Source organism: Vulpes lagopus, chromosome 1, assembly GCF_018345385.1.
Source record: "Vulpes lagopus strain Blue_001 chromosome 1, ASM1834538v1, whole genome shotgun sequence".
NCBI classification, from domain to species: domain Eukaryota; kingdom Metazoa; phylum Chordata; class Mammalia; order Carnivora; family Canidae; genus Vulpes; species Vulpes lagopus.
In genome coordinates, this window is record NC_054824.1 from 59,353,915 (window position 1) to 59,378,557 (window position 24,643).

At 41.1% G+C, this 24,643-nt stretch overlaps 1 protein-coding gene across 4 annotated transcripts in view; it reads right to left on the reverse strand.

Annotated features, from left to right (window-relative positions):
* The window catches only part of RUNX2 (RUNX family transcription factor 2), a 148,204-nt gene that overhangs the window by 76,001 nt on the left and 47,560 nt on the right, over positions 1-24,643 (reverse strand). For 3 of the 4 annotated variants that reach the window (XM_041750757.1, XM_041750739.1, XM_041750734.1), the window contains exon 4: positions 4,592-4,765. The exons of the other annotated variant lie outside the window; for it this stretch is intronic. In XM_041750757.1, the coding sequence (XP_041606691.1) occupies positions 4,592-4,765 (174 nt within the window). The remainder of the gene's footprint in view (positions 1-4,591; positions 4,766-24,643) is intronic. 4 annotated transcript variants of the gene reach the window in all.

Sequence of the window (24,643 nt, forward strand, 5' to 3'; positions counted from 1 at the left end):
TTTATGATAGTCACAGAGAGACAGAGAGAGAGGCAGAGACATAGGCAGAGGGAGAAACAGGCTCCATGCACCGGGAGCCCGATGTGGGATTCGATCCCGGGTCTCCAGGATCGCGCCCTGGGCCAAAGGCAAGCGCCAAACCACTGCGCCACCCAGGGATCCCATGTCCCAACATTCTAATCAAAATTACCTTCTCCCTTCCCTAAGTTGTTCTCTAATACATCACCCTATTTAATTTCTTAAAGCATGGTGTTATTATCTGAAATTATATTGTATGTATGCTTATTTAGCCATTTACAGACCATATCTATCACAAAAACGTAAGCCCCTTGTCAGCAGAAACTATCTTGTTCCCTTAATGACTGGCAGATAGTAAGCACTCAAATATTTTTTGAACGAATGAATAACAGAACAGCAGAATGCCCACCCCAAAGGTTAGATGAATGTCCCAATCCACCAAACCAAAGGGCCTAAGTCTGCTTTTTATCGTTTATTTGTTTTAGATGTAGCTCACCCACCACAAAGTACTGAGTTTAAAATAGAGATTATCTTGAGTAATATTCCCTAACATGATATCCTTGCTCCACTGCTATCATCACATTCTGAATCAAAAGAAGCAGACATTTGTGACTGGCTAGTTATTTCTTAGCACCCAGAAGGAAGCAACTTCCTCAAGAAGGCATAGAAATCCCTGAGCTTCCAAACAGAACATCAGCCATTCATGACACCGTGAGACCAGCACTGCAAAGAAGCCAGCCCACTGCATGACAGGAACCGTTAGCCCTAAGGAACTACAAGAGACACTGGAGGTCACTAATATGAAACACTAACTGCCTATCACTTCCTCAGTTTATGACCTTTAACTTCATTTCACCCCTTTTCCATTGGCAAGTGGGAGAATCAATAGTGACCACAGAACCATGATCAGCATCTACAGTCTTGAAGTAAGAGCTTAAGAGGGCCAAGCCAGTGAGAGGTGACAAACATCTTTATCCAAAGGATTCCATGAACTAAAATGCAGATGTGACATACTGCAAAGAAGTCACAAAATCCATTATAGCTAAGGCTCATAAGTAGAATTTAAATTGAATGATGCAATTCTGTAGATCTTACACTGGAGTGAAACCAAATGGTAAGTATTGGACTATGTAAGTATTATACTGAAATGTGATTTCTGCCAGTATTGTTCATCACCAGGGAACAATGGAACCCTGGGACAGGAAATTAGAACAGTTAACGCCAACAAGGCATGACATCCCAGCCCTTCTTGTACGGACTTCTTCTCATCTAAACTTTCATTCAGGGGCACCCGGGTGGATCAGTGGTTTAAGTATCTGCCTTCAGCTCAGCTCATAATTCCAGGGCCCTGGGATCGAGCCTTGCTTAGGGCTCCCTGCTCAGCAGGAAGTCTGCTTCTCCCTCTCTCTGCTCCCTTCCCCCAACTCATGTTCTCTCTCTCTCTCAAATAAATAAATAAAATCTTTAAAAAAATAAAAATAAAATAAACTTTTATTCATTCGACATTTCACAAGATGTTAGGCACAAACCAAAATAAATCCCATAATAAATCCCTTAAAGAATTTGCAATCTAGCAGGGTAGAAAAAAACAAACATGTGGAAGCTCTAAAATCAAGCAATCTCAACTAGAGCTTAGAGGATGGACAGGCAGCATCTAGATAGAGGTGCCGGGCTCTCTGGAAGAAGCTAACAGTGACCCTGGAGGATAGATGGCACCCTCCAGCAGACAGAAATCACGGGAAGTAGGATAGCCTAAGTAAGGCGGTACAGAGAGAAGAACGTGTACTCAGGGAACAACAACATTATCATCTGGGGACCGGGTGTGGCATGTGAAGGCTGGGAAGGATAGCTAAGTCTTCCATTAGACTACACCTCAAGGACAGAGCACTTTTCTTCTCCCCCCATCCCATATTACCTAAGACCCAATTCTTTACTTCAGGTAGGCTCTAATTCATATTTACTAAATAAATAAGAAAATTAACCCAGAGAGGAAAAAAAATGAAATCTATTCAACTCACTTTGAAGTTGTTGCTGGTATGGGTCTTCTGGTTTTCCTACTCATTTGAGTTATAGTAGAACCCTACACATCCTTGGTTATGGATAGAACTTTGTATTATCTCACTGATGACATAGGAGCACATATAGGAAGTGCATGTGGCCAAGAGTGGGTAAGGGTGGCGTGTGTGTGTGTGTGTGTGTGTGTGTGTGTGTAAATCTGCAAATCAGGAGGCTGGAGAAAGTTGTTGGGCCTAGTACCTTGTGAATGTTAGAAAAAGGAGAAGACTGATCTATAAATCAATTATACTGGTGCTGTAATTCCAAATGCAGAGTTAATTCTCTTGTGATATAATTCCAGAAAGCTATCAGTACCTAGAAATACAAGTGTTTTATAGTTTGATTTTTAGAAATACACCCAGGGAATATTTAAAAATTATTTTTAATTGACCATGATGGAGTTGCAGCACAGTATCATGTAAGAAAAAACATACTGCATCAGGAGTTGAGAGACCTAATTCTGCTCTGCCACTAACTTGCTGTGAAACTGTAGACAAGAAGCTTGATGTTCCTGAGCCTCCCAACAGGAAGGAGGGCGAGGAGCAGAGTTGAGCTGAATCTATGAATGTGGTCACGACCCTGATCTCTCCTGGTACACACGTGGATCTCCTCAGATCTTTACTTTCTGCACTTACATCTGCTGCTAAAATGTAGATCCTCTTCACCACTTTTACCAACCTTTTGGTTAATGATATCTAAGGTACCTTCAGTTTCTAAAATGTCCTCTGGTTCTTTTTTATGATGTCATCTTTAGGTCTGAGGTCAGAGCCTTAAGAAAAGCATCTTCTTAAAAGTGAATCTAGCGACACACAGTTTCCAAAGGCCATTTTTAAAAGCATTGGTCATTAGCAAAATGTAATTAGCAGTTAAGGGTTAGAATACAGAAATCAAACATTTCAAGAACCCAGGGATTGCCAAATCGTAGAACATGCATTTTTCTTATATATATTTTATTAGTCATCATAAGTCCCTTAAAATCATATATAAGCACTTTTATATATGTATCCAAATGCTTCCATACACACATATGGTCTAAAAAATACTATAAAGACAAAAGGAGAGCCATTTATGGACCTTAATCAAAGATCTAAAGCCCACTACTTTAAATGCAGTAGCACCTATAGCTACAAGCTTCATGTTTACAAGTTAGTGTGAATTTCAACCTTGCATTTTTATTAAGGACACATGTCTAGTAAAGGCATTAGCCTTTTGATTCCTACATATCAATATTTAGGGAATTATTTAGGCTAATACATGGCTACTCTTCACAGAGCTCTAATGTTCTTCCCTGACACAGATATCTGGTTCTCTTTAGCTTTTAAATATTTTATTTTTATAATTCTGTATTATTTTTTAAATATATACTCAGGTATACCCTTATATGCAGACTAATATACATACACCCACTCTAAATAAATATCCAAGAAGATGTATATCTAATATGGGCAGGAGAGATAGAGAGGTAGGTCATTCCATTTATAAACAATTATGTTTATAAACCATTAAGGACACTTAACACCTAGCCACTATGGGGGAAAACCTCACCATTAGAAGAGATCAATGTTGAGAGTTTACTGTACATTTTGAGTTATTTTCCCTCCATTCTAGTCCACCCTTGCCAACAACAGAAACCAAATGACATGACTAGGTGACATCAGCTCTCAATACTTGTGATCAGCAAATTAAAGATCTGTGATGACTGACACACTCCTCTGTCACCACGATCTAAAAGCAATTGCACTAAAAGCAAGATCTGTTTTTGCACAAATGGGGCAGAAAAAAAAAGAGAGAGGAAGAGAATTGGGAGTCTTACTGCACCAAACATGAATGATTAGTCTGTAATGCAATGCTGACGTTAATTTTTAAGAAGAAAGGTAGCAAGCAGCTTACTAGAATGTAGTATAAAAAGAAATGCCGCATTAGGACCCGGGGCTAAATGTGAATCAGCAGCAAATTCTGTTTGCCTGATGAGCCGCTCATTGACCTTGCCTTACACCCACCAATCAAGGCTTCCTGTTAGCCCTGGGCAATCTTCAAGCAAACTTAATGAAATAGTTATACATGTAAGAAATTTAAGCCCAAGTCTGAGACAGTAACACTGATTTTCTAATAGCGAGGGTGTGATGCTCTCCTCTGAGCCACCCAAGGCCCAGTACAGAAACTTATTCATGAACATTCTCCTAGAGAGCATAGTTATTACCCTCCACCAGTGTGCAGACTGACAGTGCTCCAGAGTACAGCATTCACAGCAACTTCCCCCAAATTTTATCCCCAAGTTACTGCATACCGGAATTTGTTTTTCGTTAAAAAAAAAAAAAGAAGAAGAAGGAGGAGGAGGAGGAGGAGGAGGAGGAGTGGGAGGAGGAGGAGGAGGTCCATAAGATCTTCACGTCTTGATTCTTTAATAATAAAGCCATTTCAGAGCCCAGGAGTATTGCAGTGAGTGCGTCTCATGTGGCAGCCCCTCACCCCCAGCCTGCCGGACCGTGTGCAAGTGAAACCTAGGAATCTGTCTTACCTGTAATCTGACTCTGTCCTTGTGGATTAAAAGGACTTGGTGCAGAGTTCAGGGAGGGCCGTGGGTTCTGAGGCGGGACACCTACTCTCATACTGGGATGAGGAATGCGCCCTAAATCACTGAGGCGGTCAGAGAACAAACTAGGTTTAGAGTCATCAAGCTTCTGTCTGTGCCCTGGAAACAGCAAATCATAAAATAAAAGCATATTAATTAGCTGAACAATTGACCATACTAAATAGATATGTGAACATACATACTGGGGGGTTAAGCCAAGGAACCATCAATACTGATATTTATAATGAAGTGTCTCTATAATGCCTATCGCAAGTGGTTTTATAAGCATCATCTGGTGGCAAGCATTCCTACTCCTCTGTTCTATGAATGGAGAGCCGAGGTCCCAGATGGTGGGTGATTTGGGAGTGGAGTGCCAGCAACGAGGCCAGGATGCCGGAACTCAGGAGGGACTCTCTGGGTGCCTCCTCTAACCCTCTTGGCGGTGGTGGGAAAGGTGATTGTGTACTGGGGTGTGTCTGCCTGTTTCATGAAGGATGAAACTTCCCCAAAGTTCAGAGTCTGTGTACGTCACACATATTCTCTCAAAACTGGGGCAGAACCAGAGACAAACACATTTGTCAAAGGGAAATTTCCACAATGACATAACTGACTTTTCTTTTTTTATTACAACTATACCTTACTGTGACTGCTTTCTGAAAAATTAAAACTCAAACCTTTAAACCCCTTTAAGAGGAAAAATATGGAAATATAGTGAAGGAAACTCAAATTCTCAAGAGGAATCTGGATATTTTGTGATACCCCAAAACCTAAAAGCACATAAATAAACTATGTTAAATCAGAGAAAATGCTTTTTTAATTTTAAATCTAGTATTATGATTCTGTATAAGAAATAGAAAAATACCATTTGGGTTACCATGTGAATGTGAGAATCCATTATTAAAAAACAAAAAAAACCTTGTCTCTCTTCCAGTTTATTCAAGTCTAAAATCTAAGGAAGTTCTAGATTTTAAAGAAATATGCAAATTACAATATAACGAAGGTTCAAAGGCTTTTTGAAAATCATGAAATCATTCTGAGCAGAGTATAGTGTTGTCTTGGTGCAGGTACAACAGAAAAACATCTGAATCTTGGTGCTACATAAGTTAAGTGCACACCTGTGGAGTGCCAGAGTGGTGAACGAGTACGATAATGCCTCATATGTGAACAGAAATACACTGTAGATTCCTTTTTCCATATTCTGTACCAGAATGAGGCCCTAGTCTGTCACCGCAACATACTGTAACTGAAGCTGATTCAAAGAGCCACGAAGGGGCACCTGGGTAGCTCAGTCAGTTAAGCATCTGACTCTTGAGTCATGATCTCAGGGTCATGGGATTGAGGCCTGCCTCAGGCTCCGTGCTGGTGAAGCCTGCTTGAGACTTTCTCCCTCTCCCTCTGCCCCTCCCCTCTCCTCTCGAACAGGTGTGCATATGCACGCTCTCTCTTTAAAAAACAAAACAAGAGCCATTAAGATGATGACTGGAATCAGAATTTGCCTCCTGAAGAAAAATTCAGGGAATCAGGATTATTATCCATAAAAAAAAGAAAAAATATGGAAGGAGGATTATTAAGAGCCTTTGACAGTGAGGAGGTATATTCTATGAGTATCAAGAACACCTCATCCTCCTCTCGATATAGGACAAGAGCAATCTATCAGAAGAGGGTTAAGGTGAACATTAGAATTTCCCAGCTATAAGCTGTCTTCATAAGACAGATTCCTTATTTTATTTGCCCCAAAATGTATTTTCCTGTCTCCTTTTTCATTGCCTACCCAGCCCAAAGAAAACAGACAGGAAGCCAAGGCTTGGTAATATGAGCGTAGCTGTCTCCGCAGCCAAACATGTTCCAAATAGGTCCATTAACTGAAATGCGCCCACCACCCTATTTCCTGCCAGCATCAGTTTGGGGCATCTGCTGGAACTAGGAACTGAGATCAGGAGAAAAGTTACCAAGTGAATTCATTGTTTTTTATGCTGTTTTCCCCATTGTTTAGGACTCCTTAACCAGATTATGAATAGATTTTGGAACTCTCCGCAGTCTTTAGAGATTGCCCCAAACAGCTTCCAACCCGCAGCCAGCAAGGTGGTCATAGACAAAGCAACTAGGGCCGGCAGAGGTGAAACAGCGAGCCTGTGGTCTTTAGCCATCAGCAAGCTCAGCCTGGAGGGTATATGGTTCCCGTCCTAGCTAACGAAGCTCCCCAAAATATCCAGGTCGACAGAGACACCCGTGCGGGGCCAAGGCTGGTTTTCAGCACGAGCAGAAGCAGCAGCAAAGATTCAATTACAACGTTAATAGCTCACCCACTACCCTAAACAAACTTCCATTGATGCATCTTGCTATGTCTAACTAGTTTCACAATTAGGGAATTATAGAGTACTTGTCACAGTTAGATCCGTGGATTCTGTTCCTCACATACATAGAAAAAAAAAAAAAACCATTGCTGTGGTGTTGATACAGCTGTAAACATTAACAAGAAAGCTTATGGAATTGTCCCTGGAAGTTATTTTTTTTAATAGGCCATATTTTTGGAATGTCAGATTCCCTGAGGACTAAGGAGAGGACTACATGAGCCTGCATGGTTCCTTTAAACACTGGGACTTTATGTGGGCTATGGGTCACAAGAAAACTTAATAAAGCCTTGCCTCTGCTTTCTACAGCCTTTTCATTGGGTTTTCACAGAGACTAGATGAGATGTGAGCTCAGCATATGGATGGGTGAGTACCCTTTCCATTTCCTCTTAGCACAGTGCTTTAGGGGAGCCACAAGAGGCTGTAGGCAAGAATAAAGGACTTGAAACAGCACTGATAAGGATGAAAAAATGTAAGAGCAGGTGAAATTTTAAAAGCCTCAATGACCTTATGGAAACTACCTTCAAACGGGAGCTCCAAGTACCTACAGACACCTAGAGTAACTCAGAGAATATCTATCTGCAGTTGCGTATGTATAAAAAGAGGTATGCGTTTTTCTTTGTAGATGTCTGCCCCTTCATAGCCAGCACCACAACCACAACAAAATTCTTACGGTACAATGAAGAACAGAAGCTGAAAGGGTTCTTCATCTTTCAACCATGACAAACACCAGCTACCGCTAAACCACATCAGGGTTAGCATGAGAGTGATGGGCTGAAAGAAGACCTACTTAAATCCTCCATACTCAAGTACTCCCTTAAGAGATCGAGAACATGGAAGACAAGGGCACAACAGAGTTAAATCCAAGACTCTGCCATGGTACAGGGAGAACTGAACCTCATCCGAAGGGCCGAAGACTGTGTCTTCCAAACAGGAGGAAGGTATAAAGAATGGGAAACTTATTTCCTGGAGCAGTGGCTGTTCTACTCCAGCTGGATTAGGAAATCCTCCAGGGAGCTTTGAAAAATATAGACGTCCAGACCCCACCTCGGCTCAGTTAAATCAAAATCTCTGGCAAGTGGGTCCCGAGGAGTTATTTTGTAAAAGCTTACTTAGCACAGGATCTGATGTGCAGCCAAGGCAAAGGACCACTGCCCAAGATGATCTCACAGTCATGCACTTGATGCCACCTGTTCATGCTAGTGACTCCCCATCTCTGAGGTAAGCCCTAACCTCTGTCCTGAGTTCCAGGTCTGTAGGTCCCGCTGCCTACTGAACTCTCCTCTGTGATGTCTAAGACATCTTAAATGCAGTATATTAAAAACAAAATTCTTGACTCTTCTTGCCAGAGAACCCTATTCCTCTCCAGGAGTACCCTCATTTCAGTAAGTGGCACCAGCCACTCATTCATGGAAGCCAAAAACCTAGACATTTTCCTTGATTTCCCCTTATCTGTCACTTCCCACACTCAACCTATTACCAAGCCTTATTATTTCCATCTCAAAAGTGTATCTCTCAAAGCCATTCAGTTCCCTCACTTCTATTCTCTAGTCTAGGACCCCATCAACCCCATCATCTTTCTCGGGCATCTGACAATGTCTTCTTACAGTTTCCCATCTCAGAACCTCTCTGTATTCCCGAAATGCTCTCCTCCTATTTCTCTGTTAGGTCCACCCCTTCCACCTCAGAGTGAACACCACCTCCTATGATAGGCCTTGCCGGCCTACTATACCCAGAGCAGGTTTCCTCCTTCTCGAGCACAGCCTCCGTGTATTTTCTTTATGGCTATTACCACAATCTGTAGTTCTGTTGTGTATTTATTTGTCTCTCCTGCAAAACAGAAACCCCATGAGGATAAGTGCTCTATCTTGCTTAAAGTTGTATCCTTACAACTTAGTTTAGTGCCTGCTATAGGGTAGCTGCTCAACAAATATTTATGCAATGAATTATTGAATGAATATTCCCCTCTTTTAGACCAATGTCTCTTGGAAAGAAAATTTTCAGGCCCAGGATGTCATAGGATGTTATCTTTTCCCAAAAAAAAAAAAACCTCTTCTCTTATTTGGCCATCCAGTGAATCCAGCAGGCAAAGCGTTACTTTAGAGACCAGTCCTTATTGGTGTTTGCTAAGAAATGTCCCTGAAGGACATTTATTTAAGTGAATGCTGAATTGCTTGCTTGCTTTCTGAAAGAGCCCTCTCTATAATTCTTTAGCATTGTTGCAAGTTATTCAGAATCAGAGAGCTGAAAAGGGCAATAGGAATCATTTTGACTCTAAATTTCAGGGCAGTGTATTTCTTTTATGAATGAGGACCCTGAATCCTTGAGAGGGGAAGTGACTTGCCCAAAGTCACATAGTCAGTGGCAGGACTAGAACTCAGGGTTTCTGATGGCTAGCCCCGGGCCCTTTCCCTTCCCACTGCCAACCAGCTTATTTTAGATTATAACCACTGCAGCACCAGGAAAAAATCATGGTCAAGAGTGAATTTAATATGGGAAGGAAAAAAAAGTAATTTTCAGAAGAAATTTCTTTCAAGAAGTTGAGTGTATTTGGCTGAATATGACTTTTGTTGCAATAAACTCAGGGGCACGAGAAGAAAGCATGATCAAAAGGTCACAGCATTCACACATCCTTAAGAGCAAAGACGCATGTGGAACAGTTAGGTCCCTAAACAAGAGTGAAGCTGAGTGCAGTTGATTGTCCCATCCCTTCTGACCCCACTCTCATCGTACAAGGGCACCGTGTTTATAAGGTAAGCTCGGGATCATGCCATTAGGATTTCTGCTTAAAAGATCACGCATCTGAAAGCAGTAGGTGAAGACCTAGAAACTGTGCTATGTGAACTACGAAAACAAACTTGCCTCTGTGATGGGACCCATTTTGCCCATTTCTATAAAAGTTAACTGAGAACTGCCTAACAACCATGGAAAGCTGTGTGGGCCCCCAGCCAGATCTTCACACTCTATGCACTGTACTCAATGCATGATGCACTGCACCAGTTAGAGCACTCCTCCTGAAGGACGCCAAGAAGCACTTCCAAAAGAGTGTACTTTCAGAAAAAAGGCAACTTCACAAAGAGGGCACTCTATCACAGCAAGTTCACTCTCACGGGGCATAGTCAAGTCATTTCACCAATCGCTAGGGCACGAGGTTTGGCAGCTCGCCTTCTGACATCAGTATTTTAAATTGATTTTAAGCACTCAGTTCTCTTACTGGGTATCTACTTCCCTCCTGGGTATCATGATAATACAATTTTAAAATAAAATAACTAGAGCTAAAAGGCAGATCTGCAATGGACCGTCAATGAGGAACCAATACCAAGTCTACATCTGGGTCCGTTAGGCCAGCTAGCGTGGGCATGTGCGGGGCATCTTCCTAAACATTGCAAGGAGGAGGGGAGAGAAACTATTCCAGATAACATCCTTGTCCCGTAGCAGTTCACAGTCTAGTAAGAGAAGAAAGACAAGCAAATGTAAATGAATAAAGCTACGATGAGGGCAATCACTAAAATGCTTAGGTTTGGGAGATCAATTGAGGAAATATGAATACGGACTATTTTAAAGTATTAAGGAAGTAATGCTTTTTGCGATTATGTAAGAATATGCCCTTATTTTTTAGAAGAGCTAAACCCATATATATTTAGGGGTAAATGTCACAATGTCTGGTATTTGCTTTAAAACATTTCAGCAGCGGCATCTCGGTGGCTCAGTAGTTGAGCATCTGCCTTTGGCTCAGGGTGTGATCCCAGGGCCCCCCCCCACAGGGAGCTTGCTTGTCCCTCTGCCTGTGTCTCTGCCTCTCCCTGTGTGTCTCTCATGAATAAATACATAAAATATTTTTAAAAAATAAAATAAAAAAATGCAACATTCCAGCAAAATAACAGATGAAGCAAATATAGCAAAATGTCATTAGTTATAAAATAAGGAGATGTGTATATGGGATTTTATTGAATATAATCTCTTTTAATATGTTTGGAATTTTTCATAATAAAAGAAAAACGTAAAAAAAACACACACACAATAAACTGCTCTAGGAAGAACTGATATTGACTAATAGGAAAGAGGAAGCCCTCACGGATGATGAGATCATCATGTCCTAGAATGTTGAGTAGAATTCTGATAAGTAGAGAAGAAAGGAGGAGAGCTAGAGAACAAATGACAGAAACATGATAATAAATATCGTGTGAGACAAGACAGTGTTGAACACATACGTGATATGAATCTCAACAGAAGCACGCTATTCTTCAAATCACTTGACGTCTCTAGTTTTGCAACTACACATTAGTTCTTCTAAACTATACAATATACATGGGAACTCGGCCTTTTAAGACAAATCTTTTTTTTAATCCCAACTATTGAAAAGATACTCTGGCAACCCAAGAGCCTCCTCTGCCAGGCACTCAGGCTTGCCTGGAGGAAGGGGTGACCCTGGGAAGATGTTAGCTAATTTTGTTGTCAACAAGTGTGTGGGAGGAGAGCTGGTCCAATACTCTAGGCCTCAGGCCACAGGAGAGACTCGTTTAAGATGCTCTGACAATGATCCTTGGAGTAAAAAAGAAAGAGTTGCCATTTTTCAGAGGAAATTGGTCATAGAGCAACAGAGCTGCTATTCCGTAGTAGTTCTGGAAAAACAACAACAAAAAATGAAGCTTTGGTTCTAATCTCTCTACGCTGAAAGTGGTACACGAAGGAGTGTCTGCAGGGAGGGGCTCGGGAACAGGTGGACTAATTTTAAAGCCCAAATTCTACTCCAAATGAAATTACTTGGCATTCTACTACTAAGGATGGGCCTTAGTTCACCTCAAAGAACCTAATTTAGATGGTTTCCAGCAAAAGCAACATAACAGGGGAGATTACACAGACTCCAGGGAGTTCTTAAGGGAGCCATGCAAAGTTGGGATCCAAATGCTTTGTAACTGTTGAGGCTCCAGACTGAAAACCCTGATTTTCTGCATTCCTACGTATGTGTGAAAATGGAAATACCACGAAGAAAAGTGAAACTCCTCTCTGTTTACATTCAGATGACTACATTTCACTGGTGGTTTGTGAATGTCTAAAAATCAAAGACCATACTCTTGTGATGCTTGTAATGTTTAGTTAAGCCCTCTGCCTCTCCCTGACATACCCTGCCCCCACTACAAACAGTCCCAACCAGCTTCTCCTCTAATTTCCTTATTCCCATTAATACCACCACTTTCTACTCTCCAGGACTCAAAATCCAACCCAGGTATACCTTTGCCACCTCCCTTTCCTGGACCCCAGCCTCCGGGTTAAGGCCATTCCTAGTTTCCAAAGGGATAGGCCCTCATTTTCTCCAGTCCCACCAGAACCACTCCTAATCTCTCACTTGTGGCTAATACACCAGGGAAAGCAGTCTGGATTAAATGAAAGGACACCAACTAGCTGTATGGCCAACCACAGGAAGAGATTTAAAGGACCCCTCTGGGCCTACCAAAAGTAAAGGGTTCATTTCCATAATTTCTAAAGTTTTTTCAGCCCCTAAATCCTAACATTACTCATCTGCTCAAAACCTTTCAACTATAAAAAAAAAAAAAAAAAAAAAAAAAAAAAAAAAAACTTTCAACTATCTAACACTGTCTATTGAATTGAACAGAGCTCCCTGAGCCCAGCATGAAAAACAAAGACTTGGAAAGACCTAGAAAATATGGTCCAAATATAGGTTATCACTCTCATTTCAGATGGCTACAACTGTACAGCTCCCCACCTATGCTCTACTCACACTGGACTATCATAGTTCTTCAGAGAGCCCCTGTGCCTTTGCACAAGCTGTCTCCTCCAGTAATAATACCCTCACCCCATCATCTCCATTTGGCCATCACACTGTCCTGGTCTCTTCTGTCTCTAAGGCCTCAGTGAGCCCTCTGGTTTCCATCTCAGCAAGCTGAAAGCCGCTACCATTATTTTTTTGTCTACAACATGTAGTTATACTTAAGTGTAGTAGGCATTCAGTAAGCATTAGCTGACTCTGAATGGATATAAAATATTTATATAGAATTTCAAACCCTATTATCTTAGATTCTCCTGGACTTGACTGTGAACCCCTTGAGGATGGGTGTCATGTCTCATGTCTAACACATAATTTAGAGCCTAGGTACAAAGAAGGCACACAACAAATGTTTATTGAATTAATAAATAAGAACACTGATAACTTTAGAATTACCTCTCCTTTTATCCAGTAAAAGAAAGGAGGAGAAGAAAGAAAAAAAAAAAAAAAGAGCTAGTCATTGGGAAACATTTCCCACAGTAAAATTGATGAGTCTATATTCTTTGCTGGGAAAGGCTGCTGAGTCATCTTTTTTCCTAAGTATGGGCTGTCTGGTTCAGGTCAAAAACTATTTCTGGACTAGGACAGTAAAGTGGCCTAAGAAATTGCCTTCATGCTGAAGAAACCTCTAGTCCTCGGGAGCCACTAGAAGCCATGCAACATGACATGTGCGTGGGGCCCCAGAGCTCACAAAAGACAGCTCATGAGAGGAGACAGCCGTAGAGCCATGTTAGTGTGTGGCTTCAGACAGAGGACCACAGATCATAAACAAATCTCCTTCCAGGAGATTCTTCTCTGATGGCATTTCAAAAATGAACTAACAGAGCGTCTCTCTAAGGGCCCTTCTTAATATATAAACCAATTTCTAAAGGAAAAAAAATCATAATCACTTCCACATATCTTCAAGAGCCCCCCTTTCAGCCCTTGAACAGAGTCAGGCATGTAGAATTCAGAGTTTATCGAGGAAGAAGAGAGGAAGAACAATTTCACCCAAGAGAGGTCTGAAGCCTTCCAGTCTCTTGGGTAAAAACATAATTATGGGAAGAAAAAAACATAATCTACTCAAGAGACATAATTACATAGTTAAGCCATAGACTCCATAGAAATATTCTAGGAACTCCAGTTTGTAGGAAAAAAAAAATGTTAAAAACTGAATTTGCTTTCTTTTAATAATGAAAGGCGCCAGTTTAGATGAGTGAGTAAAAAGTTCACTCTCCCAAAACCATTTTTTAAATGCAACTGGACCCATGAGCGAGATCACTGAGGGACAGCCTACTCCAAAATTTGGGCTTATAAAGGTTCAAGAATTCAAGATTTTTCAATATATATATAAATGAAAGAATTGTGAAATATTAACATGCATGTATCGTAACTGCGAGTTCCTTTATAGCTTTTAGATTTCAGGCAGTGGCAAATCACGACCATCAAAGACTGAAGGGGCTATCAGGCTATGCCAGGATCAGTCACACATCAGGGAATAGCTTCCAAAAAACATATGCTTAGAGTGTAATCCTTTTTCTTGAAATAATGGACTCAAAAAAAACTTGAGACATCTAAAGAAAAAGAAACTCACGGGATGCAAGAAGAAAAAAAGGCTTAAAAATTTTTTAAAGAAAGACCAGATGAAAATATAATGGAAACACACAAGGGGAGACATAATACTTTTTGCAAGTTGGGAAAAAAAAGAGCTCCCGGAGAACCTGGCTGACTTCACTGTAGCACCGCTCCCGTGTCCTAAAACATCCCTCATTTCCTCGGCCCCTTTACCTCCACATTCTCTGGCCCTGAACGGTTCCAATCCCACTGTCCTTGACTTATTCGCCTGTCATTTCCAAGGGATGATCTTTCCCTCTTCACTCCCATTTCAAAGTAAGGTTACACGAGTGAGAATTTTTCAGAGCTGGAAGAGAAGAGGGATTCCCAGGCCACATTCTTCACTTTAGAAAAGTAACCGATGCCCAGGAAAAAAAATTCTGTGACTTGTGTGAAATCGTGGAGGTAGGCAGTGACCCTGGGAGCTAGTCCCCTGACCTGTCTCAGTCCTCCTCTACCTCCAAGGAAAGGAAGGGGCGGGGGAGCTGAGAAGAAAAGGCCCAAAAAGAACAGTAAGAAAAGGGAGAGAAGCTTACTTCTGAGAGAGTTCATTACAATTATACCCCATCTGCCCAACTCTGTTTCATCACCACACGTCTTGTTGTCCAACTAATGACAACCCAAAATCCACAACCATCCTGGGCCATCTGAAACTGCATCTCTCATCTCCCTTCAGTTTCTGGGAAATGAACAAAAGATCTCTATGTTTACATCCCACACACACTCAAAAACTTAGTAAAATTTGACTGTTACACTTCTGAAAACAGTTCCTTTGCCTTCTTTTACTATACGAAGCTTCAGACACCCCAGTTTTGTGCCACGAGCGTCTGCAGAGATCCCATTGAGAGATGTAAAGATTTTTTTTTTAATGATAACGTTTTAAGCAGTGGACATGGTAGTTTCCACAGCCGAACAAAAAGCATCACTGTTTATTTGCCAATAACCCTGCTAAACATGGATGGCATTATTATTCAAAGAGGCCAGTGACAACCAGCCTACAGACTGTCACGCAATTCCTGGATCCTGTTGGGCTGCCCTTAGCATGCAATCGTCCCTGTTTCCCTTTCATTATTATGGTTTCAGACATACGTTATATAACCGTATGTGTGTCCAAAGCAGAGGGGGAAAAAAAACAGTACGCAGAAATAATTAAAAGTGTGAAGGGCTCCTCTCTTGACACATGCCGCGACAGAAGCAGAGCATCATTTTCAATTTTCCCAGCTCTGTAACAGGAAGAAAACGTTAAAAAGTAATAACCAAGGAAAAACTTAGCCAGCTCCCGCGGCCCGGTCTTGCTGTGCTGAATGGCAGTGAAGATCATAGAGGAAATAAAAAGAAAAAGACAGAAGAAGAAAGGGGAGGGGGAATTTCTTGGCTTCAACTGGACCTAGTCCAGCTGGCAAGAAGAGGTGGTTTTCTTAACGCTTGCAAAACCTGATTACTTTTTTAAAGGAATGAAGAAGAAGGAGATGTAAACACAGCCATTAAACCAGATTTAAGGTACTTAGCTTTAATCTAGTCTAAGACCTCTCTGATTGTCTGCTGCTCGGCAGTTCTCGGCTCGCTAGACATTAATACGGGCAAGTCAGGGTCTTCTGAACGGCGATGGCTGTCAGCTGAGCTCTGTGGTTACCCTCTCAGGTCAGGCATGGAAGGAACAGTGGCTTAAGCAATAATGGATGGATGTCTGCTGTGTGCTGTGTCTGTCAGAAGTCTGTTTTACTACATTAAAGGGCTATTGTGTTTATATCTACACAACAGGTCTTAAACAGATTGTTTAAACATGATTAAACAGGAGATGTCTTTGAAATAAGCCCCCTAATAAAATTCAGATGAGCAAGGAACTGAAAATGCCATCGACGATGACGATATATATACTTTAAAAAAAAAAAGATCCTTTCTTTCTAAGCTGCAAGGGTAACATGATATAAACTGCAAAATAAAACGGTTAACAAGTTAAATTCAAAGGATCCCCTCCTACCCAAGTACCGCTTTCCAATGGAATAGCGCTCATCCACCTGTCCACCCACCCCTCCTTAATGCTCTTGCACCATTTACTAGAGTCTTGATAGACAGATAATTGCTTTACTCAGCCTCGGGAAATGAAAGGAGTCTATTGTGTTAATCCCGGTATTCTTATCTTCTGTGAACTCTGAATAAGAACTGAGAACTCTACCTCTTCATTCCAAAACTCCTGGAGTTCACTCACATTCAGATCTGCTAAAGTGTTCTTACATTCCAGGCTGTCACAAAAGGTGCCAAGTATTTTGAGTAGGATCAAGTTATTGTTATATAAAAGGGAATCGAAAGGAGTGCTAAATGGAGTTAGGAGATAGCAAGATTTAACCTTTTGTGTGTGTGTGTGAGGCACAGATGAGAAAAATGCATTCTTTTCAATCCAAAGGAAGTGAGTTGGTGCTCATTTTCAGGCTACCTCAAGTGAAGAACACTATTGAGACACCAGCTTAATAGTCAATTTTTTTTTAATATCCAAAAAAAAAAAAATCCCTTCGGGTGATTAAAATTAAAACTTTTTTGTTTTTCAAAAGCAAGTGCAGTGTTAAGTTTTAAGAATTTCTGTCTGCTAGCTTCATGCTGAATTATTTAATCAATGACAGTTTGGTGAATTCTTCTGCCCATGTGAAATGTATAAAGTGTTAGCTTTTCCACATAATACATGTATATTGGTATCTCTATCATGAAACTACTGAGTATATGGTGATACTATGGAGTTCTGGATCTCTTTCATATAATTGGGAACATAGTCCTCTAGAGACCAAAGATGCTTTACATTCTGTTTATACCATGACACTACAACCCCTCTGACTAGAAACTCACCTTTCCTTGCAACATGGTATTCTTATGTATCAGCCTAATTATATGCCTTTGTTTTTGGTCATCTGTTCTGTTTTTTTCAAAATGGCACATGCTCAAGAATCCATGAAACTCACTGGAAAAGAAGTAGTACAATCTGAAAAGTGGTGTAACCAAATAAAGCACATCACCTTTGATCCTTTCTCATCTGAGTCCTAGCTCTTTAACAGGCTTTTCCCTGAGAATATTCACAGAAAGGATATCCTTTCTGCTCTCAGGATAGGGTCTTCCCAAGAATTAACTGGCCTAATGGCTCAAAAAATCCTACTAACAACCCAGGAATTTGAACACTAAAACTCTACTCAAGAGAACTGATGATTGCCCAATATATAGTAAGAAAAACACCGCAGGCCTCATGAGGAGATGTGGGTCCACCACAAATGGTTAGGTTGTGAACTTCTCAGGTACAGAACCTTCTTATCTGTAAAATAACAGACTATCTAACTTCCAGTTCTAAGAATCAGTGATGCTCTGGATACCTCATCTTCACTCTGGGCTACACACACACACACACACACACACACACAGAGAGAGAGAGAGAGAGAGAGAGAGAGAGAGAGAGAGAGAGAATTAGTGAACTTAAAAAAAGTTCACTAAAAGACCTAGCCAGCCTGTATGTGACTAAAAAGGAGAATCTCATAGCTAAATCTGGGCTTGACTACACAAGGAGCAGAAAACCTGCTGTCTGTTCCTAGATTTGCCACTAACTTGGTTGTGGAGCTGTGGGCAAATAATCTATCATCTCTGTGACTCAACTTCCTCCCATGACTCAAACTTCCTCATATGTCAAATGAGGATCAAAGTATGTGCATCACAGGAATATTGCCAGGATGAAATGAAATTGATAGAGGTGAGAACATCTTATGCAGGTAAAGCCACTCTGCAAATATGATCTCCATATATCAATTAAAATTTCTTATGCACCATGAACTATGCTGAATTAGGGGGCGCACTATATACTAAAAGAAGCATCAGATAAGCAAATAATTACAGTAATGTGATAAACACCATCATCAAAGACTGAACAAAGCCAGAGGGGAGCCAATGAGCAAATGCTTAATTTCCAAGGGTGGCCAGAGAGGGCTTATAGAAGAGATGGCATCTAAGGATGAGTAAAACGCAGTCAAGCAAATGTAGAAAAGAAAAAAAAAAAAAGATACTCCAAGCAGAAGGAACAGGAAGTGCAAAGACAAAAAGATCTAAAAAGGGTAGAATGAAACAATTTGGCATGGCTGAAGCTCAGCTACCAGGGGTGTGGGTGGGAGGCAGGTGCACAGATCAGATGCTGAAAGGCCTTGTCCACCATGCCACAAAGTCTGAACTTCATCCTGTAAGTAACAGGGAACCACTGAGGTATTTTAAGCACAGGGTGTCCCATGAGCTGGTTTACAGTTTAGGAGGACCTATCTACGTATGGGGGTAAACAGATCTAGAAGGGAGTGCGATTAGGGGCATTAAGCCAGTGAAGAAATTACATCTGTGTTACAGGCCAGGAGATAACAGTGAGAGTGGGAACCAAGCTAAAGCAGTGCTAATGGGTACAAGGGATCTGGGTGCACAGATCCAGACAACAGAATAATCAGATGTAACAAGGAAGGCAGAGAGTATGAGTCTCGGGTTTCTGATCTGGTCACCTGGGTGAACTGTGAGGCCCCCAAAACTCGTAAAATCGAAGGGGTCCCTATGTGAGTAGAGAAGTGTGGCTAAAGTAGAGGTGGGGAACCCCAGACATGTGTGGGACATCAGTTTGAGGTGCCCACAGGACATATTCAGCCCTTTCTGGGCCAAGTCACAAGTCAGACTGTGGTTCTGTATTTACCACTTGTACAGGTCAAGGAATAAGCAAAATTTGTTGTGGTCTAAATATTGCATGGGGGAAGCCAAAATCAGAGCCAACCTCAGAGATGAAGGAGAGCAGATGAAAACCTGAATCCATAGCAAAAATCTCTCTAATTAACTGTCTTTCCCAGCCTATCTTCTGAGAAAGGCTCCTTCCTGATTCCCAGGGAGCAGCATATTTGAGCACTTCTCATCGTGCCATTTGCACTCCAGTGAGGTACGGAAACAAAATAAAATAAATGCAATCCCTCATCTCTACCCCCCCCCACACACACACACACATACACACTTGCTCACTCCTGAAGTAACAAACCCTGAAGAATCTACACGGGGATGGAAAAAAAGAAGCCATCTGTTATGGATGGAGATATGGCAGGGATCCAATGCAAACAGCACGAGTGATATCATTTATAGAACAGCAACCTGACTAATAAATGCACATAAAAGGACTCTAGGAAAAAAGTCTGAGCCACCAAGTTGGGCTGAAGGGTTTTAGACCTTTTCCTTTTCCCTAGATAAAAACTGAACTCCAGAGGTTGCTAAAATCTAAAACAATTTAGAATTCCCCTTCAAGAAATATGATGATCACCTCTACTGGTTTTGTAATGGGCTTATTTTCTATAAATTCAAAATTAGACCCTTAGCTATTCTGTAATCTTATGTACCAGTTCACAGTATAAATTTTCATTCCTTAATCTTAATCTGAAAACAGACTTCGATATGCAATTAAGAAGTTAATTCCATTACCTGATCTACATTGTTCGACCGAATTACATTCAACTGAGTATCTACAATGAGCAAAAACATCAGAACTAGCACAGCTCCAGAAGTCAGACTACAGAACTTTAAAAAAAAAAAAAAAGACAGAATTGTACTAGAGAAAACAGCACTGGAATTTATTTAGCCCCTAACATAGAAGAGGTCCTAGACTAGCAGAGAAGATAGATTGACAGGTGAGGCTGAGGTACCTTGCTAAAACTCAAGCTGAAGCACTGGGCCATGCTAAAACGTCCATCAGCACACCCGCAAAGAGAGCCAGAGTCAAGGGGGAGGGCTTGGAGGGCTTTTTATGACAAAAATAAAAGAAATTTAGTGTTAAATCTCCTGAAACTCACCATCTATCCACCTAGAATTTCATTTCAAGAATTTCTGCCATTATATATGTTGTATTACTAATACTCAAGATTCAGCTCAAATACTTTCACTTTAATAAAACCTTCCTTCCAAACCCCCAGACAGAAGTAAAACTGCTTCTGAACTTCCATGTCACTTCTGCTGCCACCTTCTTAGGCCCTTACTCATTTTCTATCACTTTCTGCCACACAGTCACCGTCATCAACACCCATGCTTTATCCTTTTCCAAGATTCGGCCTCTTTCTGAGCCATGCATATGACTAAGTCCTCTCTGAATTCCTATGTCCCTTTTCAACTTACATATGGTAGGCACTCATACGTTGAATAAATATATGAATGAATCCAGAATATGGGTCGGGGGCTGATGGAATCCATACTCTATCAGCCTCTCCATCTAGTAAAACCCAACTCTCATTATAAAAACACTTAAGGCAACCGAAAAGCCTTCTAGCCATTCAGTCATGGCTGTCTTGCCCTCTTCCTCTACAGTATGTAATGAAAAGCTAGACTTAATACCCAGTAAGTACTCGCTGGGAGTCTGGCACTCAAGGAGACATTTGAACTTCCTAGCTTTATGTACAGCCAGAGTAAGCGCTACAGATTGAGAATTTTCCAGGCTCATTAAAAGAAATGAACAAAATCAACTTTTGCTTATACTCCTTCTACAGCAAAGACTAAACCGGACCGCCCCCCAAAAAGCAAAATGCATAATGAATCATCGCAATGTGCACAATGTATTGTGTACTTAAGTACTTAAATAGATATAAATACTTAAAATACAAACCTAAAACTGTCGTGGGTGTTATTTAACAAATGTACCTAGTTTAGCTCTTCCCAAAATATTCCCTAGCCACTGGTATGCAAACTGCACTCCCTCGCTTTACCTTTCACTCTGACACAGCTATCTCTGGAGCACACCAGTACTGTGACAAGTAGTTAGGAAAATTTTCTAGCCACTGAATCTGCATTAAGGGCCTGGGCAGACAGAATGTAATTACCCTAACCTCAAGATGTGTTTTCAGTGTTGACAAATCACATGTTTCACTGAATTAAGAGTACTTTTTCTTTTAAGAACAAAATCCCTTGGCCCAGATAATAATTCACAACGTGTATACCCAAGGTGGCCCGCCTCTTCCCAAGCACCTTGTACCTGTTGACCGTGGTGGCATTCGTGAAAAAGGCAAGAAAACATCTGACTTTCATAACGACACCGGAGGAAGAAAACTTGACATTCATTCTCAAACATATGTGACTCCTTTCAAGAACTCCTGACTCAAAATTTCAGAGGGAAGTGGCCCTGTAATAACATCTCTTCTGAGAATAGTGCCATATGGTTTTAACAGAGGTTTATTTCCTGAACCCAACGAGGGCTGCTGATTCTCAATCCAACGAAAATAATTATGCAGACAATTTCACTCTATTACTTTCAGTGAAACCCATTCTGTGTGGTCCACACATGCCCACTGACACCTTCAAAGAGACATTAAGCCATTTTTATGTACCATACCCTTAATGGGTGGAATGCAAGGTAAATTTCCTTGAAGATTAGCACCTGTCGTCATGCATAAGGCACCCCCACTTTGACTACCACATGTTAATTCTCTGAGTGGGTCAAGAGGAGAGAAAGGAACAGAACTTCCAAGCTGAGTAACAACTAATTATCAGCCAGATATTAGGGAACACACACACACACACACACACACACACACACATGCACACACACCAAGAACCAGAAATACTGCATCTCCCAAAGTCAACAGCACTGCTGGGAAATTATTTCAGACACAATTGGCAGGTAGGAGGCCTGGAGGAGGGCAGGATGGGGGGAGGGTAACGGAGAACCACTCCCTTGTGTAAATTTTAGCAACATTCAACTGCTAACCTTAAAATAATCAGGAGAATAGGAAAATAAAATCCCTTCAGTGCGAAACAACACAAATGCTATAAAAATAAAGATTTAAACCAAAGAATACAGCTATTAAATAGCGCTTTCAAAGAAGACCACCCTTAAGCCTCAGAATATTCCCTAAGAAGAGAATACATCAACCCACGCCAGTGTACCCCTGAACCTGAATTTTATTATAGTAGTTGGCTATGAACTGAACTAAGTCTCCCTTTCAGACTATTAAAGATCACTGGGTTTGAAAATAAACCCATGAAAACTACTTTGTATTTTGCCAATGCACTTGGCGCACTGCAGAAAGATCCTTTCCCTCCCGTAAGATCTGTGCCTTCCAATTCCTATCCACCTCCCTTTGAATCAGTGAGAGAAACAACCAAAAGAAGGGCAAGGCCTCTCTAGACGTCCACGGGAATTTCACAAAATCGAAGTAAAATTGCAAATATTCTTTAAGAGAGACATACAGACATTCAGGGGAAGCAGCATCCAGACCCGCAAGGTCAGAGCAGGAACCAGATACAAACCAGCACAGCATTAACCACAAGGCAGGCCCAAAGGCTGTTCCAGGACTGTTTTCTTTAGACTGCCTGAAAGTCTTGCCAAGAAACAGACGGATGCTGCTGAAAGAATCTCTTCCACAGCTGGGCATCTGGGTTCTATGACAGACAGCCCTACTCCGGTGTGTGTGGCCCATAGAACACATCGAAAGCTTGGGAGGGAGTATTTGGCAGAACAGGAGAAAACCCAAGGATGGTCTTTTAGTGGGAGCAGGAGGGAGAATCTAATTCCAACATCATGCACATTTGATTAAAACTTTGCCTTTGTTGCTGACACCCTGGACCGAAATTCTGCTTCTCACTTTTCCTATCTGTTTCTGAATATGTACTTACTGATTGGGCAGAGAAACTTCTCTGCTCGCTTTCATTTCCAGGAATACTTTTACATCTCATTTTTGCACCAGCCAACACTAAGGCATTTTTGTTTCTAACAATCGGAGGGAATGTTTGAATAAAAAAACAAACTGAAAAATCTTGAAATTTCTTAAAAACAGAAACAACTGGAAACTGCCTAGCCATGCATGAGAACTATGTTGCCAAACGGGTTCTGGCGGAACTTTTTTTAATTAAAAAGTAATTCTACGTACCACCACTTATCAGATTTATTGTCTTAAAACATTAGCAAGTACCAGAGTTTTACTTCGATAGTACACTGCTAAAACAATAAAACAGGAACAGAGCTGTACTGAAGAAAGAAAACCAGCCTCTACCGTGGTGCCCTTCAAAGTAACAAGTCAGAGGTCAATAGAGAACAGGAGGGTTAACCTGAAAAGTTAACTGTCAACAGAGAATACCTAGCTTCCAATCGCAACAGAATAATAGGCTACCATCTTCTCAACTATTCTATTCAATTTAAATAGCTTTGAAGATGCTTGGGGTGAGAGGTATGGGTATTGCTGGAGTTCTGCAGAGAAAAAGAAATGCACAAAACACAAACTGCTTTTTAGGAATTTAAAAACAGAACAATTCCCTGATGTATACCCATAAACATCACCTGAACACTTAGCATCTTGTAAAAAAAAAAAGCCATTCATACTCCTGTTCAGGAATTCCTCTGGTATGGACCTGCTTTTGATGTTGCAAACCTTGTGAAGCCCATGAGTGGGAATCTCTCCCCCACATTTTTAAAAGTTGAGACATTTTTGCTAAAAAGAATGGGAAGACATGATAGTCTCCGACCCTCACTCCCCACCCCACAGTGTTCCTGCACATTTACATGGCTCCTGGCTTGGTGTTCTATTATCCTTGGCTTTAACTGGCAAAACGAAATAGCTATACCATTTTAATTACCACAATACCATTATTATGGATTTTTGGTTAAATCTTGATTTAAGGTCTATAAAAAATTTCCCTAGGAGAAGGTGGCAGAAAGAGTCTGTTAAAATGAATCTGTTTAATTTTTATGGAAACATTTTGCCTTCTCCAAAGCCACAGTACGTGACAGAAACTTGCACTAACAGTTTGGGGCATGTCTTCAAAGAGGTGTATTACAAGGGCGCCCGGGGGGCTCAGCAGGTTGAGCATCTGCTTTGGCTCAGGGCATGATCCTGGGGTCCTGGGTTCGAGTCACATCAGGCTCCCCAGAGGGAGCCTGCTTCTCCTCTCTGCCTCTCTCTGTGTGTCTCTCATGAATAAATAGATAAAATCTTAAAAAAAAAAAAAAAGAGGTGTATTGCAAAGGGAAACAGGCCTGGAAATGAGACATTTTAACACCCAACCTCTGTACTAGAGAGGGCATGGTTTCTGAGCCTCCAGGGAAACTCACAGTGACCAAGGGTATTCTGGGTACCAAAGAAGGACAATCTGATCAAAGGACAATCTTGGACTAAGAAGAGGCAGGATCCACAAGGATCTCATCCCCAAAAACCTGTGGCACTCTGTATCACTCATCATATACTTTTTTATAATCTCCTCTGGAAGGTATTTCTAAACTCCCCACCTCTACATTAAATCTCTGAAGGCGGA